This window comes from Meleagris gallopavo, chromosome 8, assembly GCF_000146605.3.
Source record: "Meleagris gallopavo isolate NT-WF06-2002-E0010 breed Aviagen turkey brand Nicholas breeding stock chromosome 8, Turkey_5.1, whole genome shotgun sequence".
Classification (NCBI taxonomy): Eukaryota; Metazoa; Chordata; class Aves; order Galliformes; family Phasianidae; genus Meleagris; species Meleagris gallopavo.
The window spans coordinates 25,073,881-25,087,554 of record NC_015018.2 but is presented as its reverse complement, the minus strand read 5'-3'; the positions used below and the strand labels follow the sequence as shown (position 1 = coordinate 25,087,554).

Sequence of the window (13,674 nt, the reverse complement as noted above, 5' to 3'; positions counted from 1 at the left end):
CGCGGCCCCTTAACCGCGCTCGCCGGGCCCCGTCTGTCAGCCACGGCCTGTGGAGGCAGGGCGCGGGTCCCGCATCTCTACTTGGAGCCGGCCTGTGCCCCGAGGGCTGGTTGGTGTGTAGTACATAGGTCGTGTACCACGGCCTGCTGCATTGCTGCTGCTCGGCCTTAGCGTTCTCCTCCGTAAAACGAGGAGCGGTTGCAGAAACAAACCGGTGTAAAAACACAGAGGATTTAATCACGAAGGGCAGCGCGTTTTCGGCTCGGTGCCGGGGATGAGAGCGCTTTATGGGGGGCGAAGGTTGTGCTGCGTTTCACTTCTGCCCTTTGCTTTCTCAGGCACGTTTCTAAGGCCGAGCAAATTACCGAATGGTGTTTGGTGTGAGGGGAGGCGAGAGGAGTCCGGACGTGGGGAGCAGCGTGGGCAGGTAACAGGGTGGTCTGGTACCTTTGGAAAGGTATGGCAGGGAATGAGACAGTGCCCTGCGACCTTAACTTAGCTCTGCTTGGTTTTAGCTGCTGAAATGGTTAAATAATGATAGAGAAGCTATGTTAACTTCAAGCAGAGCAATAATTATGGCTATGAGAGGAAAGACCACTTGCTAAATTTTATAGGAGGACCAGAGTAAGTGACAAGCAAAGATCTCAGGGAAAATAGCTTTTTAGTATGGTTTTCATTGCTGATCTAGGTTAGTTGTGTTTTAGCATTGCAAGTGAATCTTTCAACAGCAAGAATGCTTTTTAATTTTTTTTTTTTCCTTATTGAGAGAATCACTTTTACTTGATAACAAAATCGTGGCTTGTCAGCAAGGGGCTTTATTAAAAAGCAAAGCCTTCTCATTCCTTGCTATTCAAATGAGACTTCCTGTCTCCTGGGGTCAAAGCACAGGTCTAGAAAGAAAGCTGTGTCCTTGTTGCTCTTTCATCTCTGTGTTTTTTCTCTCTCTGAACATAAATCAACAGCAGAGTTGTAGAATGTTACAGGAACTTGTTACAGAGGACAGACAAAAACCATCACAGTACAGTAAAGAGTAGCTTGCAAACTGCAAAAATAAAATACAAAAATTTGTCTGGGTAATAAATCTGAGCTATAATCTAATCCCAATGAAAGCATTGTGGTCAAGTTATCAATTTGATGCTGTAGAGAATGGTGACTTTTGATCTTTATTTGCTTCTTGTGCTCTGCATTTTGAAATACAGTACCTGTGGTCAGCTGGGTTGTCTCACATATCTGATGTGCTGAGAACCTGTTGTGCTGAGAGGTGTAAATGGTGGACGCAGGTTGAGATCCTTACACCTGAAAGCAGCAGATTTTGATTCAGTTCTTGGCTTGGTCACAGCATTGCTGTGTAGCCTTTGTCAAATCACATTGCCTTTCTGTGGTTCTGTGGAATAGAGGCAGCCTTCCTGTTTAGATGACAAAACATTACGGGGCAGAGACTGTACCTTATTGTGTTTTGGCACAGGACCATAATGTTTCTTAGGGCTTTTGGTAGCTACTGAGGCGTAAATAGAGTAAGAGCATGGGTAAGTAAAAAGTATTTGAGACCTGCATACTGTTTGCTTCTGCCATTTATAATCTGTTTGAGGACATAGCTGTGAAGTGAGTTGTTAAACAAACTGATCAGAATAAAATACTGCCTAGCATGGCATTCAGGGAACTTATGAGCTTATTCACCTTGCCCTGGAATGTGGTAGCATTAAAGTTACAAGATCCCAGTCTGTACTTAACAATGAGAAAGAAATGGGTAGAGGACTGGGAAGGGGATTTTTGCTTTCTTAGGCACTGACAGGGAGACGTGAGTGAAGAAAATGGAGACAATCTCTGAAGATGTTCAAGTTACTTAATCTTCATAGACGTTCAGGCCAAGCCTCCTGCACAGCTTGCACATCCTCTGCAGTGAGCAGGTGCCTGCCACTGCAGCCTTCGTGCTTGCCAGCACAGCAGCATGGTTTCCTGCATCTTTCCTGCATCTCTGCGTGATGCTTGCAGCAGGCTTCAGCTACTTGTAATTTTTGGGTAACAAATGGAGAGGTTGACATTCCTTGCCTCACCAAAGACACATCTAATGCAGAATCACAGCAAGGGGTTGTGATTGACCTGTGTCCTTGTTTTCCCTTCCATCCACCTGTGCCCCATTCCTGCCTGCTGGGTCCCAGCTAAATTCTGTGGGATTTTTGACAAAGGTCTTTAGAGAAGATTCCTTTAAGCTGCCTTAAGTCCCCTTGCAGTCACTTGTAGGAGCTCAGTGGGCCATTCCTCCTATTACATATGTGTTCCTGCTGTGTGAGCTGGCCTGCAGCCCAGAGGTGAAGGCACCCAGTGAAATTCTTCTGTCCTTGGGAACAGATTTCTTCTGATCCTCAGTCCAGTATGAAATCCTGGGCTATGGTGAAAGTTTTAAAAATGCTTTCTTAACTGGTCCATTTCTGAGACCCCAGAATGTATGGCCTGCTCTCCCAACAGTGTGTGCTCCTGTGGCATGTCAGTCACAATATTTCTACCCCCAGACTCTAAGTTTCTTCCTGTGTGTGGGGTTACTTCTGATATATGGGGATTTGGGACCTTCAGCATCACATGCTAGGACATTCCTTGGCTGTCACAGGGCTCCTCAAGCTGTTAGGTGTATCTGTGCTGTTAGGGTTCCTGGTGCCATGAAGGGGTGGCATGTGTGTTAAGCTTGGCAAGCCTATCTTTCACCAGATTGTAAAGAGCCTTAACAGGGCAGACCAGGTTTTGACTCACTGGGCTCTGACTGAAGACTCATTTTCAAGGGATGTGAGTGAAGTTGGCAACATAGCAGAAATTCTGTCTGAGAGGGGTGATGCTGGCACTGTTGTCCTCAAAGGGAGTTTCTGGAGTTTTTAGTGGTTATTGCCTTCAGCGCATGTGTGTGAGTGGTCTGAGATGGCTGAAGAAGCTCTGAAATTTTGTGCTTTGTTTTAGTTTCAGGTGGGAAGATGAGTCCAAAAATTACAACAGAACTGCTGAAGCAGTTGCGGCAGGTCATGAAGAGTCCTAGGTATGTCCAGGAGCCTGTACAAGCCTACATAGTGCCCTCCGGAGATGCCCACCAGGTATGGATGCATGAATTATGGGAATGATTTTACTTTTTCTTGCCAGGGATAACAAAAATCATCCTTCATTCACTGACTTTCATGGTTCTAGTGTAACAGCCTGAGTAACTTGAGAACTATTGTGTTGGAAAAGGTTTCTGGAATCTATTCAAGAGACTGAAGTTTTTATGTTCTTGTAACAAATCAGCCTGGATATTCCACCAGCAATTTCTCATCATATTGTCTCCAGGGAGAAAAGAGAGCTTGCCAGAGCACTTGCTGTCCCCATCCTGACTGGTGGAAAGTATGGATTTATGTGAGGAGGAAAAAGCATTATCTGGGCTTTAGTTTCCCCATTAGCACCTCCCAACTAAGACATTCTCTATATCTGGTGGTCGCAGAGCTTTCCCTTTGCTAGATCCAGTTCTTGCTGGAATTTGCTGCTTTATGATAAAGCTCATCAGATCCTATGCAGAGAAGCCTTGGGAGAGGCAGGAAAAAAGAATGTCACAATGACACTTTCCTTTGGAGTCTGGTCTGCATCCGACAGTTCTGTGTGCTAAAGACACGAAGTGTGGCTCAACATGGTAACCCATGGTGGCAGCTGTTTTGTATGCTGCTTCCACTGTTTTTCTTGAATCGTGTAGTCCGTGACATTATTTTTAAGTTAATGACCTGCTTTTTATCTCCCTAGCCTGTTTGTTTGCTAGTCTTACTCACGTCTGTTCTGTTTGGAGACCTAAGAACAGCTAAGGCCTTTTTTCCTGCTCAGCCATTTTCAGGAAACAAAAGACATGAAGCTTTTCTGGCTCACATCCAAAGCTCTCTTTTACCCTAGGGTGTACTAGAGCAAAATGCAACTCAGTCAGAACCTTTGCCCTCGACTTGGCACTGAGGTGTGCTGGGTCCAGACTTGCCTGTGCCCTGGGAGCGTATGTGCAGCATCATGTTTCCTATTATGGAGACCAAACTTGGGCAGGTAGAGGGAAGGCGCTTTGTGCAGCTGCTATTGTCTGCTACATTCCTGCCTCAAGCTGCCTCTGTCCATATATAACTCTGGTTTCATTTCACTAGATGTTAAGTGCTGTCATGTGAGTTGAAGAATGTGACCCTCAGGACTTCTGGGTTTTTCTGTTGCTCTCTTTTTCCTTGACAGAATGCAGTTAAGTAGAGAACCCCGTGTTGCTATTTCCTGCTGGGCAAGTTGATCAGGTTTCTTTGGAGAATGAATCTATCTAAATGGAAATGATTACTAAAAGCTGCTGATTTTGGTGCCTCTTGACTGGCTAGTGCAGGATTCTGTCTGTGAGGTTTGGGAATAGCTGCAGATTTAGGCATAGGTGGAAACCTGGTAATCCCAGAACAGCTTTACTGATTCCAGATATCTTGGGATGAGCTGAGATTTGCAGCTTTTGTGTGTTCTAAGCAAGACTTTGTTTCCTGTATGCAAATAGGAACTTTACAGGCCTGAAGAGTGTGTTCTTAGCCAGCTCTTTTCATGACTCAGAAGACTGTAGGTTAATGATACCTGAGCATGAGCCTTTTCCCCCCTGTAGCCTGAGTTACTTCCTGCCTTTGCCTCTCTCAGCTGTTGTTGATGCTACCCAGGGATCCATATCAACAAAGAGATCAACAAAGGGATTTCCCTCCTGTGGTATTGACACTGGTTTTAGCCCAGGGGAAACATTCCCTTTTTGGTTTCCAATTCCTGAATTGGACTGATGCTACAACTTGCTGACTAACTTTTCTTTGTAACCAGTGTCACTGGAAATGTTTGAGCTTCAGGCTTTTGTGATGCTTTTAATACTGGTTTTCCAGCCAGTGCCAAAAGGCTTAGGCTATATTGCTGCCTGGAGGCTTGCCACCAGCTCTTTCCTCTGGTTTCCATGCTTAGTTGTGTAAGGAGATGAAGGACCTGCAGAGCTTCTCACACACAGCTGGCTCTGTTTCTGGCTTACCCAAGGCTTCTAATACCTTGGGTTTGTGGCTTTTGTAGCCAGCACTTAATCTTGGCTCCTTTGGTTGTTTTTTTTTTAATTTTGGTGCTGGTATTAAGTTAGAAGAAAGTGTTTCCTTGTAAGTTTGGATGATCCAAAGGCTGTTGAGAAAGAAGAACCAAAAGTGGGCTGAAGTCCGTACAAAAAATCCTGCTTGCTTTTGTGAGTATTGTGCTTGAATTGTCAAAGGAGTGTGAAGGGATGAAATGCCATGCTTTTGGGAATGAGGCACTTATTTTCTTTGTGGCTCTGCTAAGAACACTTGTCTAAGCTTTTGGGGTGTTGCAGTTGTAAATGCAGTATCCATTTTTATGTTGAATTATCCAATTGACATTGAATCTGGAGTCTTCCATGTAAGGATATTCAGAGATTGGAAGAACTTTCTCCTTAGTGGGAGAGAATGATGTTTATATTGAAGCTCGGATTTTGAGCCAGTCACAGCTAACTTGGGTCTGGCTTCCACACCTCGGGTCTTGACTCAGTGAAAACAAATTTGGTCACATCTGGCTGATCTTCCACATCAAGGAGTTACCTGCCCAGCTCAGGTCACTGTGTTTGGATTGGCAGAGATGCAATCTTCTGCTTCTCTAAAACACATGTTATTAGCTGAGGGATCAGCAGAGCTGTAAAGCCAAAGAGGATATGGTTTGTGCACAGGTTGTACTGACCTGTTCCAGATCTTATTGATGCAGTTAGGTTTTTGGCAGTAAATATTGAGGTCTCTCCAAGCACACAGCAGCACGTGTTCTTTAATGGCATTGGTGTGGTAGCACTAAGGCCAGTGAACTGCAGTTTTCATTGCTATTCTTGGTTGACATTAGAATACCCTGAGCAGAATAAGTTTTTAGATGTTAAGAACAGCCATGCAGACTGGTGATAAGCACTACTCGTTTCTTTGGGTTCTTCCTGGCTTGGTTGAGGGCCTCTTTGATGCAGCCCCCATTTTGTCCGCATGTTTGGGACTGACAGGCATGGGGGAGAGCAGCCACAAAAAGCCTGAGAAAGGCCAGGATGAAGGCCATGGGAGCTGCAAGGCAAGCCCTGGGGAAATACCTTGCTATGGCCTGTACTTTGTGTGGCATACACAGGTGTTCCCCTTGTAATTTTAGCTTGTGCAAAGTATGGGCTCATCTTTGCACAGTGGGGGTTGCTGCATGGAACAGAACAGGTGGGAGTGCAGGAATTCAAACTGACAGATAAATGAACCCTCTTCCCCTCCATATCCCCCATAAGCCCTCCTAAACCCCATCCGCTTCATTGTAAACTCTTAAAACTCTCTGGGTTTGTGTGTGAATGAAACAGCATGAGATGTTTCCCATTCAATCAAAGTCTTTAGTTTAAACAACTTTTAGCAGATCTAAAACTGATTGACAAGCAAACCAACCTGTAATCTCTCTCTGCTGTGTTGGTTAAGAGAAAAGGAAGATAAATCACTGGTCTGTTTTTAGAAATCCTCATGATATGATGCACAGTGGGAAATTTCCAGCGTTTCATGCAGGTGTTGGACCCTTAGAGTTGATACCCCAGCTGAGAAGGAGGAGTTGTAGAGGTCCACAGGGTGAATAGTTGCTAGGAAGTTTTGAAATGAAAGGTTATTCTCCAGTCCAGCATCACCCTGTTCTGCTGCTGGGAGAGGGATGCCTGTGGGAACTGGCAAATGCCAGACTGTCTTCCTGGAACTGCTTTGTCCTCTGCCTACTGATGTCTCCCTTGTTCTTTTGAGGAGGGTTAGTGGTGCACTGGTTGAGTTGCCTCATCACCTAGAGATGCATGGAGGGCATCATCTCAGCCTGAGGGATGTTGTGGCTCTTCCGATCCCAGCAGCTGCTGCGTGTGTATGACAGCCTGTTGGGGGCTGTGGGGCTGAACAGGAAGAGGCACAGGGAGTGGGACTGCCGCAGAGCTGAAGGCACTTGTAGTTTGATACTGCCCTGTTTCTTTCTTCCTATTAGTAGTGAGATAAAATAGGGGATTTCTTGTGTGTAATCCCAGGGTTCTTGTCGGGCAGTCAAGAGCAAAAACCTACTAAGCAAGACCCTCTTTTGGGCCGTGGGTTTTGCTTTTCTAAGACTCTGTTTCGGCAGGTTAGTGGAGAGTGGTGGTAACTCCTCCTAGGAGAGAAGAGACATGGCAGTTCTGCAGGGTTTTTAACGTTGGGGTGATTGGAGACAAAAATCAAATATTGGCTGCTAGTGATTGAGAAAAACTGCAGTTTGTGCTTCTCAGTTCTGTTCTTTTGAATCCTCTCTTTTCTTTAGGAGAACAGTGAAGAGGAGCAGATTTGAAGGGAATATTATCTAATGAGCAGATGAATTAAAAATAGTTATATCCAGAGACCAAGAAATGCAATATCTATCACAGCAGGAACTAAAACCTCCTGAGAATTGGGCTGTGGTTTCTCAGCTCATTTCCCAAAGTGTTTCTCTCCCCACAGCTGGGGGGAGAGCAGCTTTCCGGGCTCAGGAATCCACTTTGGTTTCAGACCATTTGTAAGGTACAAATCCAGGGGTTTTGCAGTTTGAACGTGAGTTCTGTCAGCCTGGATTAAGCTGATTTGCTGAGTTGTGCTAGTTAATGAACAGGCCTGCTCAGCAGTTCTGACCTCCAAACTTGCCAGAGTGGAATCCCATACAAATGTTGTGTGGCCATTTCAAGGTACGTTTCTGTCACTGGCAGGTATCTGCGTGTTCTCAGACTCCTCGTAATGCTGCCAGTAAAAGTGCCTGCAGAGGTGTGTTTGTGATGGGCTTGGGATGAGGATGGACTAGTAGTCTTTGATTCCCACTCACCCAGGAAGCCTTAGTTTCTGGTGTAGTTGGGGTTTGAGTAGGTAGGGTTAGAAGTGAGAGGTTCGGCATCTTAATTATGAAAGGTCCTAAGGGCTTAAAGTTTTCATAGTTTTATCACCTAGATGTTTTCTTTTTTTTTCCCCAGTATCATCATTGTGGAAAACAAAGTCTTAAAGGAATTCTGTTAAATTCTAGTGAGGGGACTTCATTGAAGATAGTGAATTTTGCAGATTTTATGTGCTGATTACTATGGTCTCAAGATCAAGGGATGCTTCTTGTTTCTCTTCCTTTCACATTGCAGCTTCAAAGGCAGCATTTGTTTGTTGCCTAAAGGGGAGGCTGAGTGTGAAGTAAACATCTGCAAACTCTGAAGCACTTCAGTGTTTACAGACATTTATGGGAGAAAAGTGCTGCAGCTTAAAAACCACCAACAAAAAAAATGCACTAAAACCCCCAAACCAGTTGGATGTAAATACAGTATAATCACAGATGATTAAATGTTCCAGTGGAGTAGAGCTCAGGCATTTTTAACTAATTTCTGTCTGTGTCGCCCTTTAGGAGAAAAAAAAAAAAAAGCTTATCAGAGTATTTTGTCATCAGCTGATTTATTTTTTTCCGTGTTGCTATAAATAATTTCTGCCTCTTTTGTTTTCCAGAGCGAGTACATTGCACCGTGTGATTGCAGACGGGCATTCATCTCTGGCTTTGATGGCTCTGCAGGTACTTTTCCAGAACTTGGGTTCTTGCTAACCTACAGAATTCCCCTGTAAAGAAATAGTCTCATTCATGGCATAGAGGCACAATGGGAAAGGAAACCTATCCAGCTTGTTTGGATGGTCTCCTCTCACTTCAGCATCTGCAGAATAATGTCTTGGCTGCCCACTGGAATTATGTAATATCTGTGCAATAAGAAGTTTTCAGAAAATGTTTGACCCCTGAATGAACCTCCCACAAAGTAAAATCCTGTTAACTATGAACTCTATGTTCATTTCTTTTGATGAGAAGGCAGCATGAACAGATTTTTACATTGCCCATTTGGGTTGGGTGAGTAGTAGATGGATTTTAGCTAGCCCTTTTGTTTAAAGAAGGACAGGGCCAAAATGTTGTATTTGGAAACTGAGCGCTGTGGAAAAGTTTACTTATCTTGCTGAGACAGGATGTTTTCTTGGCTCTAGGATAGGTCTGTGTCAAGAGACCTAGTTTTTACCCTAGCTGTACCTTCAGCTATGTTACTTTCTTTGCTTTGTGATTGTTGGAAAGTCGCTTTAATCTGTTGAGGTGTTTTTCCCCCCAGTTGTAAATCGGCTTAGTTAGTACTGCTGCATATGTGTTTGGAGGGTCCGTGTATCAGTTCCTATGTACTGCTCAGGGACCTCATTTGGAAGCTTGTAAATTCAGGGCTGCAGGCTGATGCTAATGGATAATCCTATGTTAATTTCATGCCTTCCCTATGGCCTCTCCTTAATCTTTCTCTCTATTTTGGGCCCTTATTATGTACTTGGAAGGTCTGTGTTTCCAGCCTAGCTTGCAGCGAATGAGCGAAGTATTATCCAGGAGTTCACCTTTTAAACTCACTTGATGGAAAACACTTCTGTTTCATATATTTTTATGCTGAAGCATCTTGAAATGGGGTTTCAGAGGGCAGAGGTTAGTAAGAAGACAAAAAATTTTTATTTGGAGACTCTACTCTGCTAATTAGGGCTTCAGTTCCTGTCTGTCTGTCTGCATCCCTCCATCTGGAGTTAGTGAAATAGGACAAATACTGAAACCAGCAGAAGTTTATGTTCATTGTTGCAGTTCAACCATCTCTGCTAAAGCTGTAACATTTGGGAAAGGGATACAGCTGACATCTGGAAGTGATACCTACTTCTGCTAGCCTAGTAACACCTTTTTCTTGTGAGTTACCAGAGCACAGCTTCCTCCCTGTAAGAAGATGGGATGGAGTTAGGATGCATGGTATATGTTAGTGTGACAACAGGCAGGTGGAGATCACATTCTCTGTTATAGAAGATTGGGAAAGCCTCATTTACCCAGTTGCACTGGATGATATATGCCTAAGTTGAATGTATCTGAAGCAGTTCATTAGGCTGCATAGCTGTATGCACTGTCTGTGGTAGGATTTTGAAGGTCGTAGTATAGGGGAAGTGGTGAATGTCTCCACTGAAACAGGACTTCTGAACAGTGAGCCAAGTTGCTTTTAAGGGGAATTTAGGCTTTTTTCAAACATGCTCACTAATGTCTGTGTCTTTTTACAGTGGCTTCTGACCTCTAAATACCCTCATGTTTCTGCCTTCCTGCCTAGGTACTGCCATTGTAACTGAACAGCATGCAGCCATGTGGACAGATGGACGCTACTTCCTGCAGGCAGCAAATCAAATGGATAACAACTGGACACTCATGAAAATGGGTATGTAGGAGGATGGGAACAGAGAACAAGTGCAGGCTGCTTGGGCGCTTTGTCCATGGTACAACATAGGTTGTACCATGGGTACCCCATCACGCGAGACATCTTAGATATACTCTCAGATCCTGCTCCTGCCTTAGGATCCTGTGACTCTTCTTGCACACTGATCTAGACGTGCATTAGGAGAAGTCTGGACTTGACTTTTTGGGTAGTGTGATGCCTTATTTGAAGTTTTTTCTTTTTTTTTTTTCTTTTAATCAATGGAGGTCTGAAAGATACACCAACTCAGGAAGACTGGCTGGTGAGCGTCCTCCCAGAAGGCTCGAAGGTGGGAGTGGACCCTTTCATAATTCCAGCTGGTTGGTTTTACTTCATTTCATAACTGGGCCGGGCTGTTAATTTTACTTCCTTGCTTCTCTGGCTAAGCTGTTCTGTTGCTGCTGATGATATACTGCTTAATTTTGCTGTGTTTCAGCCTAAATGGGGAGGTGGTGAGTTAAACCATTATGCAAAATATGTTGGATTTTGGTTTTAGGCATGTATTGTGAGAGCTTTGCAGCAGTGCATTGACTGCATAACTCTGGATTTACAATGGACTTACAGTGACCTTATCTGCAAAGTAGCATCTCAGTCCATCTCCTTTTCTCTGGGCTTGTCACAGGCACTTCAGCACAAAGAGGCTTGCGTTGGCCAGTATATAAGCCAGAACGCCAAAGCAGACCTCACTCTGCTCCTTCTGCCTGGTGATTCTCAGCATCTCTGCAGTTTTCTCTGTAGGAAACACATTTGTGGAGAGGTGCCAATTGTATCAGATGAACAAGTATTTGTATATTCATGCTTTGGAACATGCAGCCCGGTTGAAAGTTCACTGGGGAGATCTTTCCTTGGTTCAGATGAGCAGAGAATCAGACTCATAGCAGTGTCTCTCATCTAGCTTAGATCTAACGTGATTCTGCGCAGGAGTAGAGGAGATGGTCATATTGTTCTCTGAGGTGGCTTCTTATGGTGTCTTCTGCCTCTCAGCTTGGCAGTTCTTCAGCAGTAGCGTGAAACTCCTGGGCTGCAAGATTCTGTATCTGCTTCTGGCTGCATTTGTGAAATTATGATTAAAATAGTTTTTCTTTTGCCTCTTATGGGAAAGGGAGGGAGGGAGGGAAGCCTAGAAAGAAAGGAGATTCCCAAGCTCACTCCCAGTTAATGGGACTGTTGTTCAACTGGTCTGCATTCTTTGAAACAAACACTCTTTAAGTCTTTTCCCTTTGGTAGACCAGTGGAAGAGGATGTCCAAAGTCTTGAGAAGTGCTGGCCACGATCTTGTGCCTGTCAAAGAAAACTTGATTGATACAATCTGGACAGACCGTCCTCAGCGGCCCTGTAAGCCTCTCATCATGCTAGACCTGAGTTACACAGGTGAGAAACTTTACTCCCGATAGGCGGGGCTATTTTTATTGCCCTGTCTCCTTTTGATTTTTGTCTTACAAAATAGTGAGAAAAACTCTACTGGAATCTAGTATGATCCACTGTAGTTAAGCTGAGAAAGTGGTTGGACTAATGACCCTTTTGTCTTTGAAAGTTCATGTGACTACTTGCTAGAAGCTGGATGACTTCTAAACAAATGTATGGATATCTGGAGAGAGCAAGTTGTTTGAGATAGTTTGTACCAGGTTATGAGGCAGGACTGAAGCAAAACAGCGTGCTTTGAATATCTCCAGAATCCAGCGCATTTGTGTTTCTGTCCTTATCTCCAGTAAAGTTGGTGACTGTAGCCTTTCACATTGTGTTTTGCAGGGGTCAGCTGGAGAGATAAAATCGTAGCCCTTCGTTCAAAAATGGCTGAGAGGAAAGTCCTATGGTTTGTAGTAACAGCTCTGGATGAAGTAGCATGTAAGTCTTTGCATTTTCCTTTTGGTTCTTCCTATTAAATTCCCTCCCTGCCTTAGAAAGGTAGAACCCTGACAGAGTGAGAGGCATTTATGTCAGCCTACGTGTTTGGAAGAGGTTAACTAGGTTAACTTCTATAAGTGTAATTAAGAAATGAGGTCATAAATGATAAATCTGTACATTTGCTCATTGCCTTTTTACACCAGTACAACTCCTGAATACATTTTTGGCCTAGGAAATGTAGCAAATCACCAACTTTGAGTAACAGCCTGGGAGGAGGGAATGTTGTAATATAAGCCTGAGGCAGCCTAAAAAAAAACAAACAACAACAACAAAAAAAACCCCACCAAAACCTGTGAGATTTTCTGACTCTAAAATATCTTCATGCTGCCTCATCCTATGGGAAAATGGAGTCTGTTTTCTGTGCTGGGGGCTGTGCTACAAACAAAGCAGTGCAACATGTGGCTTTGTTTACATAAAACAGGGATGGGGTATACAGCATTCACAGTCATCTTTCTAATTCTCACAAATTTTTACATCCATCTCTACCTCTCCAGAGTTTAGCAAATGCTTTGGTTAAAGTGAATGTCAGAGGTCAACCTTTGTTTCCAGATCACTTCAGCTCAGGATCCAAGGGTCCTATTAGAGGGTCCCCTCTGTGTTTGAGACTCCAGGTTACATTGTGGCTCCCAGCCCAATACATAGGAAGGGTACATGTCCAGAAACAGCAGTGATTCCCCTGTGACTCTTGTTACTGGATTTGTGTATCCTTTGTGCATCCCAGTGTGCAGACTGATGTAGTGGGAACATAGTCCTGGCAGGATGTGTGGTGCTAATGTATGTACTTCATGTCTAATCTGACAAAGTAAAAATAAAAATGGCATGTTCCTAGTTCCAGTACTGCAAACACGAAGTCACTGTCACTAGAAGCCAGCTTGTGGAGGTCTGTGGGCTCTCCTGGATCTGGGACGCTGAGCACAGGGTTTGTTTAATGAAAGAAATACTTATGGGAGTGGTGAATATGACTCCTCTCTGGGGATGCTTGTGTGAGCAGAGATTGTCTGTCCTGTTTTCAGGTGCATCTCCAATTAAATTAATGATAAATTGATGCCCTGAGGTGGTTTCAGATTAAATAACTCCAGCAAAGCTAAGCTTGGTTATGAACCAAGGGTTTTTAAGATGGACCACAGGAGGTCATGAGAGAAACGTACTGCCACGTGCCTCGTTAATTTCTTGTCCTAAGCTGGGGGAGGAATGGAAAGGTCTCTTTAATTTTATTTAATTCAATTTCCTGTATTAAACTCCAGACAACTTTCTGGGGACAAAGAGAGGCCTACAAAGGAGTCTATTGCCTCCTTACTGCATTGGGAATCGACTGAGCAAGGAAGTTTTTACCCTTACAGTAAAGAGTTCTTTGTGGCTCTTTCCTGCTTTAAAGTGACCTACTCCTTCCCTGGGGAGAATCTAACTCTATTTTTACTTTCATGGCAGAATTTGCACAGTTCAATGAATGCAGTCCGGGTTGTGATTTAGGACATGCATTTTTT

The 13,674-nt window shown here is 44.0% G+C and overlaps 1 protein-coding gene across 2 annotated transcripts in view; it reads left to right on the top strand.

Annotated features, from left to right (window-relative positions):
- Window positions 1–94: 94 nt before the first annotated feature.
- Window positions 95–13,674, top strand: part of XPNPEP1 (X-prolyl aminopeptidase 1) — a 29,586-nt gene continuing 16,006 nt past the window's right edge. The window contains exons 1-8 of one of the 2 annotated variants that reach the window (XM_019617810.1): window positions 95–113; window positions 339–427; window positions 2,947–3,077; window positions 8,499–8,562; window positions 10,145–10,249; window positions 10,513–10,605; window positions 11,513–11,656; window positions 12,035–12,130. In XM_019617810.1, coding sequence (XP_019473355.1) covers window positions 2,961–3,077; window positions 8,499–8,562; window positions 10,145–10,249; window positions 10,513–10,605; window positions 11,513–11,656; window positions 12,035–12,130 — 619 coding nt within the window. In that variant the 5' untranslated portion in view covers window positions 95–113; window positions 339–427; window positions 2,947–2,960. Of the gene's footprint in view, window positions 114–237; window positions 428–2,946; window positions 3,078–8,498; window positions 8,563–10,144; window positions 10,250–10,512; window positions 10,606–11,512; window positions 11,657–12,034; window positions 12,131–13,674 lie in introns of those variants that run through there. The other variant, XM_003208150.4, reaches the window with a different exon arrangement.